Here is a 22659-nt window from a genome sequence, read left to right as displayed (position 1 = left end):
TTCTATTTTTTCCCAAAAAAACTGTCCAATGCACCTTTGCCAACAGCTACTTTGACGGCCTTTTTCTTTGAAGGCTTTGACTTGTCGCTCGCTTTGTTTGCGGTTCTCTTGTTCCCAGTGATGGCAGCCCTGTTCTCTTCCACTGCGACACGAGCCTTCTCTCGCAGGTTTCTCTCAGAGATGAACTTGTCGAGTTGGTCAAAATTGACCGTGCACGTCTCATAATACATATTTTTTAGATCCTGCGATAGATACGAATCAAAAACGTAGTCTATGCTGAACCGTAGAGTTTGTAATTCGACAATGTCTCTCGGAGCTATTGCCTCTACACCACCGAGACTCTCTTCTATAAACGCACCTAGTGCTGGTGCTTTGCCGGTCAGTAGAAGTGTCAGTAGAGCTTTCACTTTCTGATCTAGAACTGCCATGATTTTAGCTTGGCTTACACGATAGTACTTTTCGCCATTCTCGTCCAAAGTCTCGCAAATCTTGGCCAATGCTTGTACTATAGACGTTTGAATGGCGATGTGAAGCGACTCGCCACCCAAGCTTGCGGAAACATCGTCTAGAAGATCCTCCTCGGTCTTGAATCGCTCAGATTTGTTTGTCGAATGTGCTTCCAACGACAAAATGGTCGGGAATATGATGTCAAATTTGGAGAGCGTCAACACATTTGCACTCTGCTTAACAAAACCAGGCGAGCCGTCAGAAGATTCAAAGATAAATGATTTCACTGGCTCTCCAGATGGAAATTTCACCTCTGGTCTTGCATCAAAGGAACTGGACGGACCAACCTCACGGATTTCGAACAAGTCAGCGCCCGAAACGACAATTGTTTTCCTGGCGCCTCTGAAATTCAAATTGAAGAATTCATACTCGGTTTTGTCTGCCGGAAGAACGAAGATCTTCGATTCAGCCTCGATGGTCATGGGTGAAAAAGCCAAGGTCATAACGCGTCTGCCGGAAAGTAATCAAAAAGATAATGTGAGAAATTGTTTCTAGTTGGGGCTCTTCCAATTTCTCGCGAATAAATTAAAAGTTCTAATTTTCGGTTTAGTAGAGCTTCTTGTGACGAACTTCTTTTATTAGGTTATCTCTTATGCTTTCTGTCAATTTTGGAGACAACCTGAATACTTGAATTCACAGATTAACAAGAAAATAAATATATTAGAGTTTAATAAATAATCGCCAGAGAGTCTTTTATCCTTTTTACATTCCAACCCATCCCTGGATAAGCCCTTTGACGGCTCCTATGCTTGACATGATAACCATAATAGTACCGAAAACACTAAAACTCAACGAACTCATCGATGCGGCACGTGGATCAATATTCAAAAGATGTGCAGTGGCAATGGCACCGCAATTGATTCCTAGCGTTACACCTCTAGTGATGAAATCGTTTTCTGGAATGCGAAGGAGCTTGAAAAACAGATCTCCAATGAGCACGCCGCAGATTCCACTCAAAATGGTACAAACAGCCATGAGCGAAACTGAACCACCCAATGACGTGATAAGGGGTGTTCCCAATGCAAGTGTAACCAGTCTTCCAATGAATCCAATGGACCTCTCGGAGCTAATTCCAATCTTATAACACACAACAGGGTATGTGAAGAAAGTGGCTGCAATTGAAACCAAGAGCGGTGGCATTAAAACCCAGAAGTTTTTGATGAAATCCTTGCGATGGGTGAACATTGGCAATGAAAGTGAGACAATAGATACATCCATGAGAGAGGACAAGAAGTCACCACATCCCGGCCATTGCGGATGAGCAGTGAATTTCTGGGCCAAAACATTTTGCGGCACAACCATTCCATTATTGTAGTAGGCAACACCACTAAAGAGATTGAGATAGTTCTTTCCTGTTTTGTAGTACTTCAAGTCATCAAGAAATCCTACCGGCTGGCCCTTGTGATACATGAGAGACCCGATAAAGCACACAAACAAAATCAAAAAAGTCAGAATCAAAATTGGATGTGCGAATTTCTTGGTCTGAGGGAATGTCATGGGAATGAGCAAGGCAATGTAGTAACAAAACACTGTCAAGCCAAGGTGATAAGGGAGCATGACATGAATGGAGCTAATGTAATAGAATGGAAGCGAAATGAGAAAAAGAGCCAAGTACATGAACCAGTCGATGTAATTGGACACAAATATAGCAACGGTCTTTGTTGTTCCTGTGAGTTGTGTATACTTATCGGGCTTCTCCTCCACCTTGGCTGTTGTAGCACTAACTTGCAGGGCCAGATCATTGACCGAAGTTTCCGAGTTACTTTTCTGTATCTGAATTGAGTCTTCAGGAGTACCTCTGACTCGCAGGTCATCGAAGGGGTCAGATGATGAGGTACCCTCCCGAGACCTTCTAAGCTCAGCCAAATCGATGGTAGTGATATCTTCAGAGGTGGATAACCGTGTTTTGCTTATTGTTTGCAACTCAATTTCTGAGTGCTCTTCCTCGGTGTAGTCATTTTCCGCATCAGTTTCGTTGTCTTCACTTCCTGAAAAGGTTCCTTCTTCAGCCTTAGTGACGCCGTAGCCCAACAACAGAAGGACGTATTTGAGTCCGAGAAGCATGTAAACATCAAGAACCATCAATAATAGTCCTCCAATAACAAAAACTGCAGCAATCTTCATGCATTCCACAAACGAGATAGGCTCACTCAAAGGAAGTATAATGAAAGAAGGTATGAAGAACACATTGATCCACTTCAAGCAGAAGTTCATCGATGGCTTCACTATGCGAAGATAATGTTCAAGCAACCATGCAAACACAGCACTAACCTTCCCCTTCCAAGTCTTCTTGTGTTTCGGAGAACTCCACACATTTCCCATAGCATTGAGCACACACAACACCACAAGATTTATAAGCATTCCTAGCACCGAGCAGGGGAATCGAATCTTGATAACATTGACCAATAATTGATTGAAGCCATATAAAATCGTAAGGATCACTAATAGTCCAAATGGGATCACCACGAAGGACTGAAAAATGTACCACCGGGAGTACCAAAGCGCCTTTACTATACCTGTTGACACCTGTGCGGGGAGCAGGCTTTCTCCCATGTTTTTTATGTGTTAATCGTTTTACAGGTTTGCGTTTTAATTTTGGTAGTAGGTTGCTTTTATAATTTTAACGGGATGTGATCCGGGGTACAGATCGCACCAAAGGAAGAGATAAGCGTAATAGGTATAAGAATCCGGGGTTACGGAGATAACTTGAGACGTGATCAATCATAGAAAATTGAGGTCTATGGGTGGAAAAGTGTATTTAAATTGTGTATATTATGCCACGAGGGAATTGTTGTGAAATTTTCTTTTGCTGGTTTCGGGTTGTTTTTGCTTAATTGTATATGGTCAGTTTGGGAACTGGTGCATGTGGTAGGGGGTTTGAATTGGAAGGAAATTTGAAAGCGGGAGATATGAATTCCACTGGGCTTAAAAACTTCTCCAGTTCTTTTTTGAAAAAATCTTGCCTTGGATTGCAAAGTATGTGAGGTGAGATATTGTAGAGATTGCAGTGAAACATAGATAAGTTGAAAAAAACCTAATGCAATTGTTCGTGTTCGAGATATTCGAAAAAATAAAAGAGCTTTTGGATGAAACACCGCTTTTAAGGGTTCAGGAGCAATAGATATTAACTAATATTGGCGCTTCTTGTCCTAGAGTCCCAATTGAAAACTTCTGAGAATTAGCTTATCACAAGAGTGATCCGCGCAACTGTGACTTCTGTGACTTCTGTGACTTCTAAAATGAGTCTAAAATGAGTGTTCGAAACAGCCGATGCCTGAGCCAATGAGTTTATAGATCATGTCAGGACTCAAAGAAGGGGAAAACGAAGTTTGAAGGGATAAAACTCTCAAACAGTTGTTACTTCCCCGCAACCAACAAAACATTAAATTTGTACAATAAGTACAAAGGTTTTCGTGTATTAATTCTCGCGGCCGGAAGTTGTTTCATCGTTGCAGCACTCGAAACTTGGCACAATCAAAGACTTCATCCACGAATCGCAACTAACCAGGACCCTTACAGCACTATACCCCTAAATTAAGAAACAAGTAATAATTTAACACAAGCTCAATGGATCAAATGGCTGAGGTTGCCTCGGTGAACAGACCATTTGCATGGTTTCGTAAAAAAGCTAACAACCCGGAGGTCAACCTTGAAGAGCCCAAACTCGAAGTGAATTTTGAAGAAGAGTGTTATGAAAATATTGATTTTGCAAATGAAGCAATTTCTACCCGATTTAGACCTACGACCATGGATTGTGAACAAAGAATTTGTTCTCGAGAGGACAAACCTCAACATAACTCCCTCAAAGTTACTACAGTTGAACGAAATGATCAGTTTTCAGAGGTAATTGATGAAGAAAGCTTCATTTCGTCCACCATCTCGCTGTTTTCCTGTGACTCAATTCGTGGCGCTGCTCTTCAAAGTTCTATGTCCTCTTCCAAACACTTTCCACTGGAACAACTTTCCATACGCCCCGTTGAGAAAGGAGTTATCAGCAGAAATTCAAATGATGATAGAAAAAAAACAGAAAAAGAAGCTAAACCACAGGGAGCAATGGAAAGCATTGGTTCTGTTCACGTTGAGGAGCAGACTCCGAAGAACATATACACTGCACTAGAAGGGAAGACTCAATGGATCTCAAAGAAAGTGATCACAGGAACATGGATAGGCAATGGTCTTGTTGTCCGCCGATCCCTGAGTGGACGCAGATTTGGTTTCTTCGAAAGAGTAACAGGCGAAAAATTGGAAGTAAGACAAAACAAGTCAATAACAAGGATCTTGTATCTGAGAAGAGGTGATTTCGAAATAGAGTTTGTCATTCAGAGCGACGGACAAATTAAGGCAATAGTTCTGGGGCAATCCATTAGCACCCACAGAAATAGAGAGGGAGTTGGAGCAATAAGCAATAAGCGCTCAAAATTCCAGGAATTGCTGGTAACATACGGAACTCAGTCCGATATTGTACAGCTCCTGGCGCCTCAGTATGACCACTATTGTATCTTCACATCCAACTCAACCCGGCGATTTGACATCCAGAAGCAAAAGAGATCGAGCTGTATCATTGTATCATCCACAAAGACCGGTAGTAGATTGAAGCTCGTGTTTAAGGATAGCCATGAACAGATGAAAGCGTTAGCATCTAAGATGGATGCGGAGGACGGGGAACGATTAGCCAAAGGACAGAAGTCCGCTCATTCAGTATCGCCTTTAACAAGAAATCTCAAAACGAAACATGATAATATGTCCTCTTTTGATACTGAATTCCGGACCTCAGAAGCGAAGACGCTCAGGAAGGACCACATCTCCAAAACTGATACTGACACGAAGACCAAGCTCGACAATACTTTATCCAACCAGACATATGAAAGCAAAAGATCTAAAGATGAATCAAAGGCCCGTGGTTATGATAATGACGAAATAGTATCTATCAAGGAGCCCAAGGGTATTCTTAAAGCTAATTCCATTTCAATGCCTGCAAAGACACACGCACCAGCATTTTCAATTCTAGAATCAGAGGAAGAATTGAAACAAACTGTCCAATTTGTCAACGGAAGCTGGAGCTGTGGAACGCTTCAGGCTCTGGCTAAATATGGTGGACTAGCATATGGGATCCAGGAAGACTCATCAAATGAAACAGTCGAGGTGTTGCACACCTCACAAGGATCAATTGTCCTATACTACTTTGATTATGAAGCCGAAGATGGATATCGCTTTGTCATCCTGCTTACAGGAGAAATTAAAGTAATGACAAGTCTGGGAAAGTATCTATCCGAAACAAGAGACGAACATGGTCAAAGGGCGCTTCCGTACGAGGTTGCTGATATCAAAGGAGTTGTTGTTCTGTCTTATGAATCACCGAATGCAGCTCGATTTCTAGCTTTTCTGCCGGCGAATTACCAACTCACTACAACCAAGTCGGGTCGTCGACGATTTGATTTGGGACTACTTGATTTGGAAACTGGTGAGCCTTCGTCTTCAATTACCATTGAAAACAAGGACAACGGAAATCTGATTCTGTTTATTTTCCCCATAGTCAATTCAACTACTCGGAGATATTACAAAAGAGCTTCAGTAGTGTTTGAAGAAACGACTCGCCAACGAGGCACTGAAGCTCACAGGTCACAAAAAAGTCCTTCGTCTACGTCAGAAAAGCAAATGGAAAATTTGAAAGACAGTTGCAACACAAACGATACGCAAATAAGTCGGGACGTATTGGGACAAGACTCCTTGAACAGGGCATGTAAAAGCGTCAAATTTCGGCCTGATCAGCTCAAGCATTCCCAAAAGTCACAAATTCAAAGTTTAAGTGGAAAATCTAAGCATTCAAAAGCAAAGAACAGCAAAAATTTGTTATCTGGCCATGTCAAACATGAAGATCAAGCGAACACATCATTATCATCGAAAAATCAATGCATCACCAACAATATCAAAGGAATTCTCAAGGTTGATAATTCCAAAGCCATCGATTTTGAATCAAAATTACGGGAGACGCGACGAGGATATTCTTCGAAACTTTTGAATGTTCGCTTTTCGCCAAACATTGAGATCCAGCAGTTATCAAATCAGTTCCGAGACATCCAGGGAAGCGAAGATGAGACCAAGGAAGAACTTTGGGAGGCTGCATCGAATCCGCTCCTGGACTTTAGTCTTTTGGTGAATAAAACACTTACAGAAAGTGGAGAACCTACTCACCGGCTCGGATTTCTACGGAAACTCGAGGAAGCATATCCCAAAGAATTAATCGAACTTCAATCACCAACGCCCTACATTTCAAGTTCCGACTTGGGAGCCGAAATCCATCGTAAAAGCCAAAAGATGATTCGAAAGTCTCGATTCGAATCGGATTTGCCTATGATGATTATCACTTCGCTGCTTTCCAATTCTGGTGTAAGTTTATCGAAGGAGAAAGACTGACTTCTGACAACTCGAAAGAAATCATTTGAGAAATACCTAATATAGAATAACTGTGTATAGAATTGGTAATGAACCACATTGTCTGACAACTTCTACAGGAATTGCTTATAAGCATTCATTGAGGTCCAATTAAAAATAAAATGCATAGAACCATGCTTGAAACGAGGCAAGCCTCATGTGCGCCTAGGGCGCTGTGAATATCCATCAAATGTTCTCTGCCAATGTCGAAACAACATAAGCAAAGCTTGAGAAAAGGATAGGGGACGAGATAAGGACAGATTTAGCAAGAAAATATCGCGAAAAACAGCAATGGACAAGGCAATGAGCCCGAAAATCAACGAAGATCCGTAATCAAACACCAAGAAGCGATAGAAGAATAGTCGTCAACTTCCTCCACGTATGAATACCCCAGACCACAAAGTCACTGCCCATTCAAGATAAATTCTGGCAAAAATCTACCCAGTCTCCACCTTAAACCATGATCTCAGTCTAAACTCCCCGAAAATCTTACAACTCCTGACTCTCTATGAGCTCCTTGTTCTCCTTCTTGGCATATCTCAAGCCACAATATCCACAAGTGGAAGCCTTTGGCTGATCCAAGTTAATGTACACCTTAGGGTGACCTTGCAAGGTCAGGCCCTTGTTTCCGTCACATACAGCCACGTTGGTGTCCAAGTATCTGACTGGTTCCTTTGCAATCAACTCAATAGCAGCATATGGTTGTGGCTGGAGCGCCAAATCTTTTTGCGTGAAACGAACAGCATTTTTTGAAATAACATCGATTCTGCTGGCCTGTGTTGGAGACCAAGTGGCCGCGTTATTTGGTGCTTGCAATGCGTTCTTGTTGTTGGCCAAGTCTTCCTTGGTGAGACCGGTAGCAGAGGCTTTGGCGGCATGCACAGCGGTCGATTGGAGACGCACAAGACGGGGAAGGAGAGATCTCGTCAACATGATTGCAGTTTGTTGTGTTAGGAGTCTGTGGAGATGACAGTGGGATAGAGGTAATTGGAAATTGGTAGTCGCAATTGGTCAGAGGGGAGGTCACGTGAGCGAAGATGTTGGAAAATGATTTAGATAGATTAGGAGGAGGGAATTAGTGGACTATTAGACTTATGTTTCTTGTTGAGAATTCTTTAGAACCGGCGGGTTTTCAGTATTTGTGAGGGTTGTTGTTGTTATTGTGGTTTTGAAGTGAGATGCCATACCGTGTAATGGTAGGGGTCGCTTTGAATTGGATTGAACAGGGAATGTTTTTTTGGCGATTGAGATTTCATAGTAACAAATAAAATATCGTTTGAGAGACGAGTTTTTTGGTTCTGGTCTTCCGCAAGAAAGTCGCCTCAACTGTCAAAAGAAGCGTTCTTCCAGAGACCTTGCTGAAAACAAAAACTATAAACTAGCAACTCAGCATACAAAATGATTCAAGTAATTGCAAAAGTCTCAATGACTATCACTACAAGTTTCAGATAAAGTCGTGCATGAATAACATATGTAAGCAACAATAATTAACGATTAAATGCGGAAGAGCGACACAGTGCAGCGGTCTCACCAGGAATCCTCAGAAACGTCACGCTGGGTTTACAAAACCACACACTTCTTCTTCTTTTCCTTCTTCTCCTTGGTCACCAAGGAGGCTCTAGTAGCAGTCTCAAACACCTCTCTGACACCTTGGCCAGTTCTGGCAGAACACTCCAAGTAGTGCTTGGCACTGATCTTGTTGGCAACTTCTTGACCCTCGGCAGTAGACACAGGAGATTGTTGGTCAGCTTGCAAGTTCTTGATGGTGACTGGGTCGGATCTCAAGTCGACCTTACAACCGACCAAGATGACAGGAACACCTTGACAGAAGTGCAAGACCTCGGAAATCCACTTCTCCAAGACGTTGTCCAACGAGTCTGGGGAGTCGATGGAGAAACAGATCAAAATCACGTTGGAGTCGGGGTAAGACAAAGGTCTCAATCTGTCGTAATCTTCCTGACCGGCAGTATCCCAAAGGGCCAATTCGACTTTTCTTCCATCCACTTCGACATCGGCAACGTAGTTCTCGAAGACAGTAGGGACGTACACCTCGGGGAATGTACCTTTGGAGAAGACAATCAAGAGACAGGTCTTACCACAGGCACCGTCTCCGACAATGACCAATTTTCTGCGAATTTCTGCTGGAGGAGGAACCATTCTGAATGTTAGTACACATATTGAAATGAACAGATTTTCATCACCGGCACGGCTGTAGTTTACATGGAGTGGTAAAAAAAGAAACAAAAAGGGGGACTGTAGCACACAACTCAACAAGACAATAAATCAGGCGATAAAGAAAATGAATGCGTCACTGTACAGAATTGCCAATCCGCAACACGATCGAAGACCTTTCAAGTCCGTTTGAGTCCCAGATCCTTTTCAAATTCGTTCTTTTCCCCTGATTACAAACAAACAAAACCAGACGGGCGGGCGATAGGAATTTGGACAAAAAAACCACACTGCGTGAAAGAGCCGCGCGCAGAGAATACATACTTATCAAACAAATATACACTGACTTCCAAAAGCTTCTGAATCTGGAGGGGATTCGAAAAGACAGGTGGATATGGACAATGTTTTTTTCCTGTTTTTGGTACAGGCTGTGGGAAGGCACGGGTGCGTGATCTAGGGTGGTGGGTGGAGTGAGATCTCTGAGGAGCCAAAATTGATGATTATTTTTTGTAATTTGGACAAAGAAGAATAAAAATGTTTCCCAGGCTTATATTTTTGGGAGCTGCAATGGAATTGGGATGAGTTTTCTTTGAATTCGTCTTTGGAAAGTGGCAGGTCACGTGACCGCCTTCCGATTCTGGACCCTTCTGGATCTAAGGTATTGTTTAGTTGGAGATAAGAAAAAAAAGAAGATTGGAAAATCATGAGATATTAATTTAATTAGAATACGGGCTGGTTCGCAATTTCTGTTGATGATTGTGACGAGTTTCCTATGATAGGTGTTTGGATTGGCTGCAAAAAGTAGTGGACGTGTGTTTTCAAGCATTCACATTAAATCTATTTGTATCTTCTTCTCGGAACTACTAATTCGTTTCTGAAGTTTTTGGTTCAGATTCGCTTTCGCCATTTTCTCCCTCGGCATCTGACGCAGAGCTGTCTTCTCCCTTCTTATCTTCAGGCTCCACAGACTCGGTAGAACCACCATCGCTTTTTTCCTTGGGCTCTTCAATACCCGCACGGAGTTTTCGAGGCGGGAGAACAGAATTGAATGCCTTCTCCCAGTCATGATTTAACTCAAAACACATACACATGATCTCATACACATGGGAGGTGGCCAAAACATGCCGACTGTTCATCTGGATATATTTGCCGATAGGCAACCGTGCCACCTTCAACCCCAACTTCTTGGCCTTGTTCAAACACAACTGTTTGTGTCTGTTCTTGTCCACAATACCGCCCATGATGTAGGTGTAGCCTTCTTGTAGCGTATCGATTTCTTCCTCGGTATCAGCCGTTAAGTAGACAAATTTTGACAATTCTTCGGCATCTTTTGGCAAAAGCTCCTCAAGAGTGTCGTTCTCCTTGATGGTCAAGTTCTGCCAGAGCTTGTAATCTGGTAAAGACTTCTCGAAACGAGCCTTCAAGCGCTTGTTGAAAGTCGAAATCACAAGATCCACCTCGTGTGTCGAGTGCCGTTTGGCAGAGTAGCACCGGGTGATTTGGTTGCTCAAGGAGACGATTTCCTTATCGCTCATCAACTCATCGAACTCACAATCCATGATTACCGAGACTCCCGAGGGGATTTGCGATTGTGGCTTTTCACGCTTCGCTTGCAGATGATAATTTTCGTCATTTTTCTCTGCTTCGCTTCTCAGTTTTTTGTTTACGCGGGCAATCTTCTTCTTCTCTCTTCTTTTCTGACGGTACTCATCCTTCTGCTCATCCCAGCGCTTCTGCTTTTGCAACTTCTTCCAGGCGTTCTTCGACATACCTGGAGGAAGTTCGACCTTTTGCCTCTTGGCGTCATTGACCTGGACAGGTTCCGGCAGCTGTTCTGGATCTGACATTGAGTACGTAGAAGTAGGTGAAATTTGGGGTAGAATGCGAAACATAAGAGTCTCAAATTGGAAAGAGGAGATATGGAATATTTGTGATGTATTATTTCGAGATCTTGTTTAAATTTGTCGTTACGTGTTTTCTGGCGTTTACCTACTGAACTGGAGAATATGTCGTTTCTACTTCTATACCAATACAGATTAATATTCCTATGCATGATTGTATGATGTTTTTGCAGGCTGCTGATGAGATGAGCTACAGAAACAGTCGGGAGTCGGGGAATTAGTTGGTGGAGGCATAGGTATCGCTTTGTTCAACGAACAAAGCCTCTGTATCTCTCGTTTTGGTGGAGGACAGAGAGTCGTCACTGTTCTCGTTGTAGAGGAAAAACTGCACAAAAATAGCCAAGTCCAAGGCCAAAGTACCCAAGGAGCCAGCCAACCATGAGGAGTTGATCCAGATGTAGTGCCAACTCATATCAATTGCCAAGATAGAGATGACATATGTCAAGTTACCGATGCATGCAAACAAGAAAAACATAAATGAAACACCCTCGCACGACTTTCTCTGATAGTTGAGAAGCATCTGAGGAATACGCGACCCCAAGTACAACGCAGCGCACAACCAGCCAAAGATCTGTCCCAAAAGATCGAATTCAAGATCCGTGGGGGCCTTTTTCTTGCCGTCGCTTCTCAAGTATGAAATGTACCAACTGATCAAACCAGCAGAGATCACAAGGAGGACCATGAGCAGCTTGTAGAAGAAGTTGACGAGAGGGCTGTTCTTGCGGTTCTCGGAAGTTTCCTCCTCAACATGATTATAGTCTCCAGACAAAACTGTCTCGAGGACATCCTCACCAATTGGATTGGCAGGTGACAAGTGCACATAGTCTGGTTGCAGCCCGTTTCCGTATAATAGACATTGGTACAAAAGAACAATATCTGCCAAGGTATAGTAGACGGCAAGAATGATCATGGTGGGCAAAACGCCTTGCATTACAGCACCCAACACGTTGAACACATCACCGGCCAACCATAAAATGACAAATGCTAACGAGAGGCCATCGGACGATTTGCGTCTGAAGTTTTCATGGATCTGTGGGGCGAAAACGATGATCCAACAGGCCAAAGAAATGGAGCCCGTGATGCCGGACACGACGTCTGCGTCGATGATGATTGGAGGAGGAGGAGCCATCGACGAGAGGGGAGGTTAGAGTTACGGAAGGTTAGATGACCTGGGGAAAAAGTACCCTGGAAAAAATCTGGTCACGTGAGCGATAAGCGTCATCGAAGCAGGACTCTAGAAGCTTTTTTGGAAAGGAACAGCGGACAGTGCGGCGCGAGATTTTTTGCCAGGAGCAGTTTTTTGCAAAGGCAGAAAAAGAATTTTTCGGTGGATGCTTTTTTTGGTGATTTGTTTCTGATTCACTGTGTGGTGAATGGTCAAGGGATGTAAGACAAAATGCCTGATAGATAGTCTATTCGACGAGACGTAAGAGAGTGAGCCAGAAAAATTCGAGTGGGTAGAAACACACCATTAAACACATCAGATTTAGAAACAATATTGTGGAATCCATCAAAGTCAGCCATTTGCCGCATGTAAGAGACATAAAGTCAGTTCTGTAGGTCAAAATCTGTCAGAATGCGCCAAGTGATTTCTAATTCAAGGGGTATTCGGCCTCTAGAATTCATTGCAAATACTTCAATAGGCCTCAGTGTGACGGCATTGACATTCTTTGTGTAAATTTGAGTTCTTTCGTAGAGCTGTATCGACCTCTTTCTCCTTCAATTAAAACAACTAATCTGCAAATCAATGCTTTGAACTTTCATTGTTTCCCTCCCGAAGTCCACGGAATATACAGTAATCATTTGTATCTTCCGATTCGTTTGATTCACAACCATGATACTCTCTTTAGTTGCTTCAATTTAACCCATCGTTGGAACTACTTCCGATCCAAGTCGATCCAAGTCCAATCATTGAATTTTGGGAGCCTTTCTTTCAAGAGTTTCAATACTATCTCAAAGCTCAGCGATTATTCCACTTCATCGTTTCCCGTCATCCGCTCATCTCCGGTCCCGCTCCAAACACTTGTTGATATGCTGAGCAAATCGACTCCCCGCTATTTTCCGGCTACAATTACCACACTCGAAGTATCGTGACGCTTCAGACGTCTTGAGTTTCACCTTATCCTGCCCATAAATATCCCTCGTTGCGGTGTTCACGTCTGGACTCACTATGTTCCCCTTTGATGAATCCGACTCGAGATTATGGCCGGAAAGCGCACTAAGCGACACCTGACGGACTATATTGGTGATGAGATCATCGAACAACGATTGTGCCTTTTGTTAGAATGTGTTCTTGAGATGTGATTGGTTGGTTATTATACTTACGAGTGTTTCTATCGTCACAGAAGAGGTCATTGTGCAGGTGGATGGATATTGCAAAAGATTCAAGTATTTGTTTCGAGCTTAGACTATATGATTTCTAGTTTCTGAAGCGTTCCTTTCGTGGTGCGACTTTTTTCTCCCTCAATTTCCCCAGATCAGTGCTATTTACCTGTATACCTTTCATACAGGCTTTTTGAAAACTAATACTACTTGCAGAGATGGCAGAAAATGAAGACGTGGTGGTCTTGGAAAATGATACCTTGGCCGAGGACGATGTACAGGACTGGAGTGCGCTCAATGCGGGCGTCTTGAAAATCGCCGATGAGGCACTTCCGAAGAGAGAAGGGAAGTTTTTTGATCAGGATGGGTCAAATACCCAGATGGAGCGATTATCTGATGCGCGCAACCAGATGTATTTTGCCCTTCTGCATATCAGAGGCCACCACGTGAAACTGACCTTGCGGGCGGTGTGGTGTCCGTCTCGAATGATGGCTTTGGTGCCTCATGCCAAGGGAAGTTTTTTCAAGGACGTGGGTGTTGCGCATACGTATAAGCGGAAAAAGAAAGCTCAAGGTATGTGGTTGTCACCATTTGAAGTGGTTTATTTGGTCGAGAGGGGTTCTCTTGTAGTTTATTTGGGAGATGATTCTGTCGAAACATTCCTCGAAAACGAGGATCTGGCCCTCGACTATGAACCTTTGAAGAAACTACCTTTGAGCCATTTGTACGCTTTAGCTCTAGCGCTGGATCTAGATCTCGTGGACCAGTATGAGACATATGCTTTGTTGAAGCGACTAGGGTATCTTATTCTAGAACGGAAGGTTGAAGTGAAACATGAAGTTGTGCCTACTGCAAAACCAAAAGCTAGCCTTTGGGAACGGATCTATTTATCGTTGACTCTGACGGCTACTCTGTTGTTCTCTCGACTCTACAGTGCATTATATTTTGGTAGAGTGCATTTCTTTAGTTTCACACTGGTATACCAACTGCTCCGGCTCATCTCGACATACACGCCTGGTCCTCAAGAAATGAGTATGCTGCCGCCATTGGATCACCGGTATCGCATTATGTTTGACGTCTGGAAACCATCGCCAGGCTTCAGCAAAAAAAACCCACCGGTTCCTGATTTCCAAGTGAGCGTTGTCAATGTGAGTCGAGTTCCTTTCCCTTCAATCTCAGTCATCAAAGCCATGTGGGGCCAGGTAAAACGCAGGCCGACTAATGTGGATACGTCTAAGTCTAGCATCAAACCCAAGCAGAGCAGCAAGTTCGTATCGAAGCGGGACGAACGTTTGAAACGGAAAGCTGAAAGAGATTCAAAACTTGATCCTGCCATCAGAAGCCGGAACGACTACCTTGCCAAAAAAGAGAAGTTGCTCAAGGGCGGATCTACTGGCACCCAGGTTGTCCTCGCGGCGGTGGATACGGGCGTCATCAATTTCAGCATATTTAACGAGACTGAGTTCTCTCTCAAATCGGACGCAACAATTGCCGATTTGAATTGCTTGGAATCGCGAGCTGACCATGGTATCGTCTGGAACGAGAAAGTGGTACCATTGAATAAGTCATAGAACAATTGCATTAACATCGAGTACGTCTAAGAATACTGTAGCATTCCATAGAGCAGAGCGGTACATCTACTTCTCAGAGTCAGTTCTCTCAGCGGGTGCCTTTTTTGGCTTTCTTTTACGAACTCGTTTCGGTTTGGCTGCAGCGTCTTGCGCCGTTGAAGCAGCTGCTGGAGCTTGAGCTTCTTGTGGTTTGGTTGTAGGTTCAACAGTCCCCAGAGTATTCTTCTTCTTCCTAGTTCTGGTTTTCTTTTTTGTAGCATCTATTGAAGGCACAGGTTTAGTTTCAGAATTAAGAGAGGCACTGTCTTTGGACTTCTCGGGGCCCTTTTTCTGTTTCGGTTTTTTGTTGTTTGTAGACGCAGACTCACTCGACGCTGCTACCGACAGATCCCCATCCAGAGGAGCTTTCTTTTTCTTCTTCCCCTGTTTTTTCTGTTTTTCAATACTCTTTAAAAGCTCGAGCACCAGCACTCTATCTGACTCCTCGCGAAGTTTACAGAATGCGTCGAAGATGGCTCCATGGTCTATCTTCTCGGTGTCCGGAGCTGGCGCAACAGGAATCACACCAACAATAGGTTTCACACAAACACACGCCATATTATCGTCTGTTTCGGGCTCATGAAAGACCTTCCCATGCAATTGTTCCCGCACTTTGGCGGCCACCACCGGCGACCCAAACTCATACTGAGCCACGGAAAACGCCGGCTTTTCGAATGCCTTCACATCCCGGGTTCCCTTCTGATAATAAAGTTCCCGAAATCCAGCTCTTAGCGTTTCTGCATGTTCTTCAGCCTGTTTATGGAACTCATCTTGAGACAAACTGGGCGGTAGAAGCCTCACAGTGACACATACGTCTGGATTGCCGTACTCAAGAAAAGCCTGGTCCTTCTTCTGTTTATTTCTGCTTCGTAGTCTTTTCGACATCGCTTCTTGTGTGCAGATGCCACTACTATTGTAACTTTACTGTTTCAGGTTGGAGTACTGACCTGTACCGAAGCCTTGTCTGCTACCTAGCGATTGGAAATTTGAAACACTCTTGAAACGACTATACACCGGTCCTACGAAACCTCGAATAGGTCCCAATTTCTATTACAAATTTGGATACAGTCCTCGAGGCGATTTTTCATTGGCTGGAACCACTCGGATCTGGGTCATATTCCTCTCTACATACTCCATTTCAATCCGATATCCTCTAATTCATGGAGAATAATATAGACAAAGTACAAGAAAAGAGGCTACTTTGATCGAAATAGAAAAACATTTCCAGAAAACAATACCAGTGAGTCGTTTCTACTGCTTAAATGGACGTCTTAGAGGATTTCCTTCACCACATCAATGGATGTCTCCGAACACCTGCTAAAGTGCAGCCGGAAAAATTGGCTCTCGCCCTTTCTGTGAATCCGGCAATCAATCCATTTGTAGTTCGGATCAACAATTTGGGGAATCTCAACTACGATCAGGTCGCGTTGGCTATCGAACGAAGAAACTGGAATAATGGCGATTGGTCCGCTTTCGAAACAGTGGTGAAATCATACGTGCGATTGTGTAATCAGATGAACCCATGGTCTCGCTTGGAATCCTTTGATCTCTTCTCTACGTATCTTAATGACATCTCAGTAGCCTTCTCCAATAAAACCAGGGGGCACCTTCTTGCGCCTCTCTTCCGCGATATCGTCGAAACAATCGTGCCAATGGCTAAACAGTTGGATATGCAAATGCTCATAATTGAGCTGCACCGCAAACTCAGACTCACATATGTGGCTGCCATCATTCTCAAAGGCTTCAATCATATCCGATCGCTGCTTGGTGCCAACGACCACATTGAGGCGCGAAAGAAAAGCATCATGCTATTTTTGGGCGGAAAGTTGTGCCTGATATACTTCATCATCTCGAATCCATTGCTTTGCCAAAATGTGTTTTCCAACATGAACAACGCAAACCTACACATCTCTGCATTCCCAAAAAATGAGCAAATGTTCTACCGCTACTATCTAGCCAAGTTCTACATGGTCAAGTACCAGTTTGTCGATGCATACCAGCACTTGACCTGGTGTCTACATAATCTTCCATCAAACTACGTGAAAGACCAAAAAAATACCACCATAATTCTCCGGGATTTGATCCCACTCGGCATTATTTTGGGGAAAAGACCCAATCTCCAATCGTTTCAGCAAAGATACTATTCGCTGGCTGCGCATACTCCGCTGTTTTTCTCCCTTTACGCACAGCTATTAGGCGCTATCAAGAGCGGCTCATTCCAGCGCCTTCACGCGATTTTAAACGACTCGGCCAATTTCCAGTTCTTGAAGCAAAACAGCCTCCAAATAATCGTTGCCTCCAAATCTTTTGTGCTCACTCTCAGAAACTTAGTACGTCTGGTATGGCGTCTCGGCGGCAGAGTTAACAGGCTTAATTACGACCAAATAGCGCAAGCGCTTGAATTTTCGCTCGGAGGTCTTGACATCGCGTCCGTGACATCGCAAATGGCCACTTCGTTCCCTGTTTCCTCAAATAATCTCATTGTGGAGAATTGCCTTGTCACCCTCATAGACCAAAACCTTCTCCGAGGGAAAGTGTTCCCGCGTCTCCGAGTAGCATCGCTAGCCAAAACGGACGTATTTCCTGCAGTTGACAAGATCAATTTCTTGAAATTTGGCAACGGTGCCGAAGGGACAATGGCGTATGCGGATAAATGGATGGAGTAAGGTTCCTCTTCTCCGTAAGGCGTTTTTCGCAGCCACACTCCGAATTCGGATCCAGACTGATCCCAACCAACACAGCCACCACCACATGATGGGAATAATTTTGACCGAAATTTTGAGGCCATCAATTTCCGAGAACTCCGACGAGCTTTTAGGTGGATAAAAAATTGTCTGTTTCTATTTCTGACATTTCTGGTTATGTGGGGTAATTATGGCATTTTGTTGTGATGTCCTGCAGGAAGCGCACCCTGTGGTCCCTATATAAAACTGGGGTCTCTTGGCAGGTGTGAGTCTTCACCCATAAATACTCTATTAAAGCAGCCATTGCCAATATTTTTTTTTCCACATTGCCACTTTTCTTCCTTTTTAATTAGCTACACATAATCACATCAGGGCTCATGTTCCCAGTCAACGTCATCGACAATATTGTCCGCTTTGCTCTGGCTAATGACCTAGTCACCCTAGCGCAAGTGGACAATTGGTTCAAGCATAGTGTGTACTCCAAGCTTTACCTGACCATTATAGTGATTGATTCCTGCGACGAATCCGTCGAAATCGAGGCACCGCAAAATTGCACTGTGCTTTTTTCGCACCAGTTGCATCAATTTGCAGCCAATCTCACAGAAAGCAATTTAGTCTATTTGCGGGAAATCGTGGTCAACACCCATCGGTCCGGGCCCTCGGTGGCTCTTTTGGAGTTGTATGAAAAATTGGCGTCTCTCTGGACTGTTTGCTCCCACCAAATCCGTTTTGTCACCTACGACATCGTGGCACTTCGTGCGACCGGATCGCTCAACAACTACTTGGAACATAACCTGCTTCTGCACTTCGAGGGCGAAGATGATGTTTTGACGAGCAAAAATGGTAAAATCGTGCGGTTGAAGAACTGGCTCATGGCAGACATGTCTCAGTTTCTTCGAGCACCACTCAATCCAGACCTTGCCCAGTTGAGCTTCTTTGTGGAAAATAACTTCCATCAGGATAGACTCCACTCGAATGAGGTTCAGGAACCTGTCGATCTTTCTGTTCCCCGTGAAAACTTGCGTGCTCTCTCAACCTTATATCTTCACACCCCACTCTCGTTTTTGAAGTTCATGCAGATGTTGCAGGACATCAATGCTCCCCAAATGAAGTTGCGCACACTTTCTTTAACCAGTTCGCACAGACTTGTCAACGATGCTCAACTCGACTTCCAGAAGATCATGCTGCATTTCGATCTCAATGAGGTTGAAGAGCTTGAGCTCCGTATCAATTGCGCCCGTCGCCATGAATGTGCAGACTCTTGCATGATTCAATTTTTCGAGCAATGGAAGCGCTACAACAGTCTCGGGGACAAACACACTCGTTTGCGCAAGCTCGCCATTGTTCACCATAAATCCATGGCCGAACTGTCACAATTCAAGGCCATCTTGGAGAACTATGTATTTAGTCCACTCTTTGCAGAAATGCTGGAGCTCTATGTCAATTTCTCCAATAGCTCACGTCCAACTCAGACTTGCTCTATTGACTATAATAAGGTCATCGCAAACCTTCATCATGTCCCCAATCTTAGCATCATCCACTTGTCCAGCTTCTTCTGCGAGTGGATATCAGGCGTTGCATCCCTTTTGAAGGAGCAGAACCTGTCATTTTACCATGCATTGACTAATAGGTGTGCATGCCAGCAATGTAATGGCACCCGAGGCGCTTTCACCAAGCTAGCTGAGCTTGATCGTAGTAATAATTACAACCACAAAATCAAAATGAGCGATGTCTCCAAGGATGCTGTCCAAGAATCGTGGATTGACTTCAGCAACGAAGCCAACATTAAGTTCTTGCACTATATTGGCAATGAGCTCCGCAAAGAAGAAGCGACCATGGAGCAAAATCTTGCCAGCACCGGCACTATGCTCGACATGAAGCATATGCCTGTTTTGCATCATCGTTCTGTCGAACCATTCAAGGAGTTGCTTGTTCACTCATGTTTGTCGGAAATCTACAACAAGATGGCAGCGGGCTTGGTCCATCTTCAAAAAATTAACTTCGGGGGTATCACTTTGGGCCACTAATGTTGGATTTGGTGATGGCCATGGATTTCCCTCTGGAGGTGATTATTCATATTAAAAATGTATCATAATGAGTATTTATTTTACACAAATCAATCTTAATTATTATATCAAAAATTTGCCTTGAACTTTTGTTTCCTGTTTAGTTCCATACTGCCTCTTAGTAATAGACATCTTTCTAGATCTTATCGCCATATGTACTACCACTTATAACCGGACTACTTTTCACATCAAAGCCAATTGCTCATCAACCATTGTTTCTCAACCAATTATATTCTTCAGAAACTCATAACCGTCATGAAACATGTCTCTCCGCTCAATTCCAAAACGATGGAGTCGATCAATGATCAGATGCTTAGTGCTGGAGCAATCGGTTTTGCCCAGGGATGTCTAGTAGCATTGACGTCGGGGATGTGGCTCAATTATAGGTATAACCGGGGCTATAATACCGCGTACTTCAGAACTCCTTACAAAGTGTGGTATGTAGTTGTGTGGGGGATCATTGGTATATCGTTTGCTACTGAAAATGCCAAAAAAGACATAACTCGAAATCTTGCCATAGAGGAGGGAATCCGTAGAAACCAATACGTCAAGGATCATCTTGACGAGTAAAACAAGCCAGACATTCAATTCCAACAACTTCTTTATATTCATATCCAATTCCATATTCAGTACATAGTCAACGAGAGACGAAATCGAATTACATACTTGCGTCTAGATACAATTGCTTTGTTAGGGTAAATAGTATTTCTGATGTAAATGCTGGAAGATATTCTTGTTTCTTTGTTGTTTCAGCACAAATGCATTGTCTTCATGGTATATGCTTAGACATAAAAAGCTTCTTCGTGATACTTGAGTCCATTTTCATTGGCCCACAATCTGGTGTTTTTAACTAAAGATTTCGGCCCAGCCGAAATCACCCACACTTTTGCTAAATCTGCTGGCTTTAGTTCCGCACTAATCATGTGCTGTCTCTCAGGAAGGTCTTTGCAACAGACAAGATTGCTTTCCTCGTCCATCACTGGGCCCGAACATTGTGTGAATGTATCATTTGCTGCCTGACACCAGTTAAGATATCTGAAGTTCAACACTGGACGACCTTTGTAAATGCGGTGCTCCAAGTGGAGATCTTGCACTGTGCGTATATAGTCGTTGTCGCGAGGATTGCTGGAGTCCAAGTTAGGCGTGAATTGCTCGTTAAAACCGGACGTGCTGGACTTTCGTGACATCGAGGTGGCTCGGTCCATCTGAGGAAGGAAATCGTCGAAACCATGCGCTTGAACCTCATGTGAATCGCTTGAGTTTATAGAAGAGGTTTCGAGTTGTGTATTGTCCGCATTGAATGTGTTCTGACACTCCTCTTGATATGCGTCCTCTTCTGTTTCGATGAAATCAACATCGACATTTTCAAACTCCTGAATAGGCACCTCATCCCTTGCATCTGGATTGAGGAAAGAACTTTCATTTTGTTCCAAGTCCAGCCCAAGCTGCTTCGACGAAAGTTTGAAAGTACCGTAGCTTGGCTGCCTTGTAGCGGCTTTTGTACTATCGGCGACTCCAGAGCCGCCGGTAACAAAGATTTCAAATTCATCTCCATGCACAAATCCTTCAAAGCACTTGAGAACAGCAAGATCTCTGTAATCACGAAGAATCCAAACAACCTTGATGGGGATTCCATGATAGTTAGCTACCCGCAAAATTGGAATAGCGAACGAGATAGCAGAACCTCCCACAACAATCAACATTTTCTTAGCCTTAACCGTCAATTTCGAAATTGAAAACTTCAGATCAGTGGTGTTGGTTGAGTCAATAAATAGAAGCTTTGGATCAAATGTACCATAACTAATGTAACGTCGGTTTGTATCCCACTTAAATGCACCCTTTCGAACAATTAATCGCTGGAATCTGTCCAGAGGTAAGGTAACCAATGTATATGGGTGGAAATTTGGAATGAGGAATTTGAATAGCCGCACAATAATGTTGGGATGCCAATTGGTGATGCGAAGATGAGCACCTGGGTTGTTCGCGCGGGTTTTGAGCCACGCATTTGGAAATTCGATGACAGCCATGTTTGGGGAGACATCCATGACTCGGAAATCACCTCTTTGCGAGACCAGCAGGGTCATGCGAACACGGACAAAGGCCTGATATAGTAACAAGGCCACATTGGCAGTGTTGGCATATGTAGTGTTCACTGGACGCACATGAAATGGAAGACATAAGACAATGACCCAACTCCAAAAGTAATGGTTAAAGAAAAATACCTTGTAGGCTCTGTCCCTCACACGCAGTAGAGAAGTGAGGGCCAAGAAGAAGAAGCCCAAGACAGCGGCCCAACCGTACAAATTGGCAGGCTTCCACGCCTTGAAAAGCGTCTTGTTATGGACAAAATACATGCAGTAGATGACGGTGTGGCCGAGCGCCAGGAGAACCACTGCTCGAGATAGCCACTTATGAATGGGGAGTAATGAAAGATACAATGTACGGGGGAGCGGCGAGGGTCGGAGGGTCAAGAAAAACACCGTGGGCAAAGAAACTACACACAATCGGCCCAATCTCTTCCCAAGAAACATAATGTCGCCTCCACAAAGGTTGACTGAACAAAGCCCAATGAACACAGTGACCCAGAGCCCGATCTGGAACGCAGTGCCGTGGTTCAGGTATACCGTACTGGCCAAATTACGAAAGCGCATAGCCAGACGATCTGAAAGAACCGATCTTTTGGTGAGCCAATCCAAGATATGGTTGGTAGACCGTAGAACATGGATATGGTTGAATACCCAGTAACCATTGGCACGCAACGTATTCACCACCGGAATGGACACAACAACCGCCACCAATATCCATGCCAACAAGTTGCTATACTGAATGGTGATGTCTTGCCTTCTCAGAACATATGGTTCAGATTTGGCGTACTTCTTATCTGGGAAATGGAAGTTAATTCCCAAGAAAGAGATATCTGTCGGCATAATGACTACACAGATGGGTTTTCCTCTTACGGTCCAGGACA

At 43.8% G+C, this 22659-nt stretch overlaps 11 protein-coding genes across 11 annotated transcripts; 4 read left to right on the top strand and 7 right to left on the bottom strand.

The window, feature by feature from the left end:
- Window positions 1–2: 2 nt before the first annotated feature.
- PUMCH_000761 (uncharacterized protein) lies at window positions 3–950 on the bottom strand (the record flags this gene model as incomplete). Its single annotated transcript, XM_063019836.1, has 1 exon — window positions 3–950. The coding sequence occupies one exon, from the start codon at window positions 948–950 to the stop codon at window positions 3–5; it is 948 nt and encodes a 315-aa protein (XP_062875906.1).
- Window positions 951–1209: 259 nt separating this feature from the next.
- Window positions 1210–3060, bottom strand: PUMCH_000760 (uncharacterized protein; the record flags this gene model as incomplete). Its single annotated transcript, XM_063019835.1, has 1 exon — window positions 1210–3060. The coding sequence occupies one exon, from the start codon at window positions 3058–3060 to the stop codon at window positions 1210–1212; it is 1851 nt and encodes a 616-aa protein (XP_062875905.1).
- A 1014-nt stretch (window positions 3061–4074) lies between these two features.
- Window positions 4075–6921, top strand: PUMCH_000759 (uncharacterized protein; the record flags this gene model as incomplete). The annotated part of the gene is made up of 1 exon (XM_063019834.1): window positions 4075–6921. The coding sequence occupies one exon, from the start codon at window positions 4075–4077 to the stop codon at window positions 6919–6921; it is 2847 nt and encodes a 948-aa protein (XP_062875904.1).
- A 1578-nt stretch (window positions 6922–8499) lies between these two features.
- Window positions 8500–9096, bottom strand: PUMCH_000758 (uncharacterized protein; the record flags this gene model as incomplete). The annotated part of the gene is made up of 1 exon (XM_063019833.1): window positions 8500–9096. The coding sequence occupies one exon, from the start codon at window positions 9094–9096 to the stop codon at window positions 8500–8502; it is 597 nt and encodes a 198-aa protein (XP_062875903.1).
- Window positions 9097–9971: 875 nt separating this feature from the next.
- PUMCH_000757 (uncharacterized protein) lies at window positions 9972–11000 on the bottom strand (the record flags this gene model as incomplete). The annotated part of the gene is made up of 1 exon (XM_063019832.1): window positions 9972–11000. The coding sequence occupies one exon, from the start codon at window positions 10998–11000 to the stop codon at window positions 9972–9974; it is 1029 nt and encodes a 342-aa protein (XP_062875902.1).
- A 226-nt stretch (window positions 11001–11226) lies between these two features.
- PUMCH_000756 (uncharacterized protein) lies at window positions 11227–12138 on the bottom strand (the record flags this gene model as incomplete). The annotated part of the gene is made up of 1 exon (XM_063019831.1): window positions 11227–12138. One exon carries the CDS (start codon window positions 12136–12138, stop codon window positions 11227–11229), a length of 912 nt encoding a protein of 303 aa, XP_062875901.1.
- A 1411-nt stretch (window positions 12139–13549) lies between these two features.
- PUMCH_000755 (uncharacterized protein) lies at window positions 13550–14902 on the top strand (the record flags this gene model as incomplete). Its single annotated transcript, XM_063019830.1, has 1 exon — window positions 13550–14902. The coding sequence occupies one exon, from the start codon at window positions 13550–13552 to the stop codon at window positions 14900–14902; it is 1353 nt and encodes a 450-aa protein (XP_062875900.1).
- A 66-nt stretch (window positions 14903–14968) lies between these two features.
- On the bottom strand, window positions 14969–15826 carry PUMCH_000754 (uncharacterized protein; the record flags this gene model as incomplete). Its single annotated transcript, XM_063019829.1, has 1 exon — window positions 14969–15826. The coding sequence occupies one exon, from the start codon at window positions 15824–15826 to the stop codon at window positions 14969–14971; it is 858 nt and encodes a 285-aa protein (XP_062875899.1).
- A 377-nt stretch (window positions 15827–16203) lies between these two features.
- On the top strand, window positions 16204–17607 carry PUMCH_000753 (uncharacterized protein; the record flags this gene model as incomplete). The annotated part of the gene is made up of 1 exon (XM_063019828.1): window positions 16204–17607. The coding sequence occupies one exon, from the start codon at window positions 16204–16206 to the stop codon at window positions 17605–17607; it is 1404 nt and encodes a 467-aa protein (XP_062875898.1).
- Window positions 17608–18002: 395 nt separating this feature from the next.
- On the top strand, window positions 18003–19652 carry PUMCH_000752 (uncharacterized protein; the record flags this gene model as incomplete). Its single annotated transcript, XM_063019827.1, has 1 exon — window positions 18003–19652. One exon carries the CDS (start codon window positions 18003–18005, stop codon window positions 19650–19652), a length of 1650 nt encoding a protein of 549 aa, XP_062875897.1.
- Window positions 19653–20473: 821 nt separating this feature from the next.
- On the bottom strand, window positions 20474–22618 carry PUMCH_000751 (uncharacterized protein; the record flags this gene model as incomplete). Its single annotated transcript, XM_063019826.1, has 1 exon — window positions 20474–22618. One exon carries the CDS (start codon window positions 22616–22618, stop codon window positions 20474–20476), a length of 2145 nt encoding a protein of 714 aa, XP_062875896.1.
- Window positions 22619–22659: the final 41 nt, after the last annotated feature.

Source organism: Australozyma saopauloensis, chromosome 1 (genome assembly GCF_035610405.1).
Source record: "Australozyma saopauloensis chromosome 1, complete sequence".
NCBI classification, from domain to species: Eukaryota; Fungi; Ascomycota; class Pichiomycetes; order Serinales; family Metschnikowiaceae; genus Australozyma; species Australozyma saopauloensis.
Note: the sequence above shows the minus strand (reverse complement) of the source record. Positions and strands in the feature narration are given on the sequence as shown.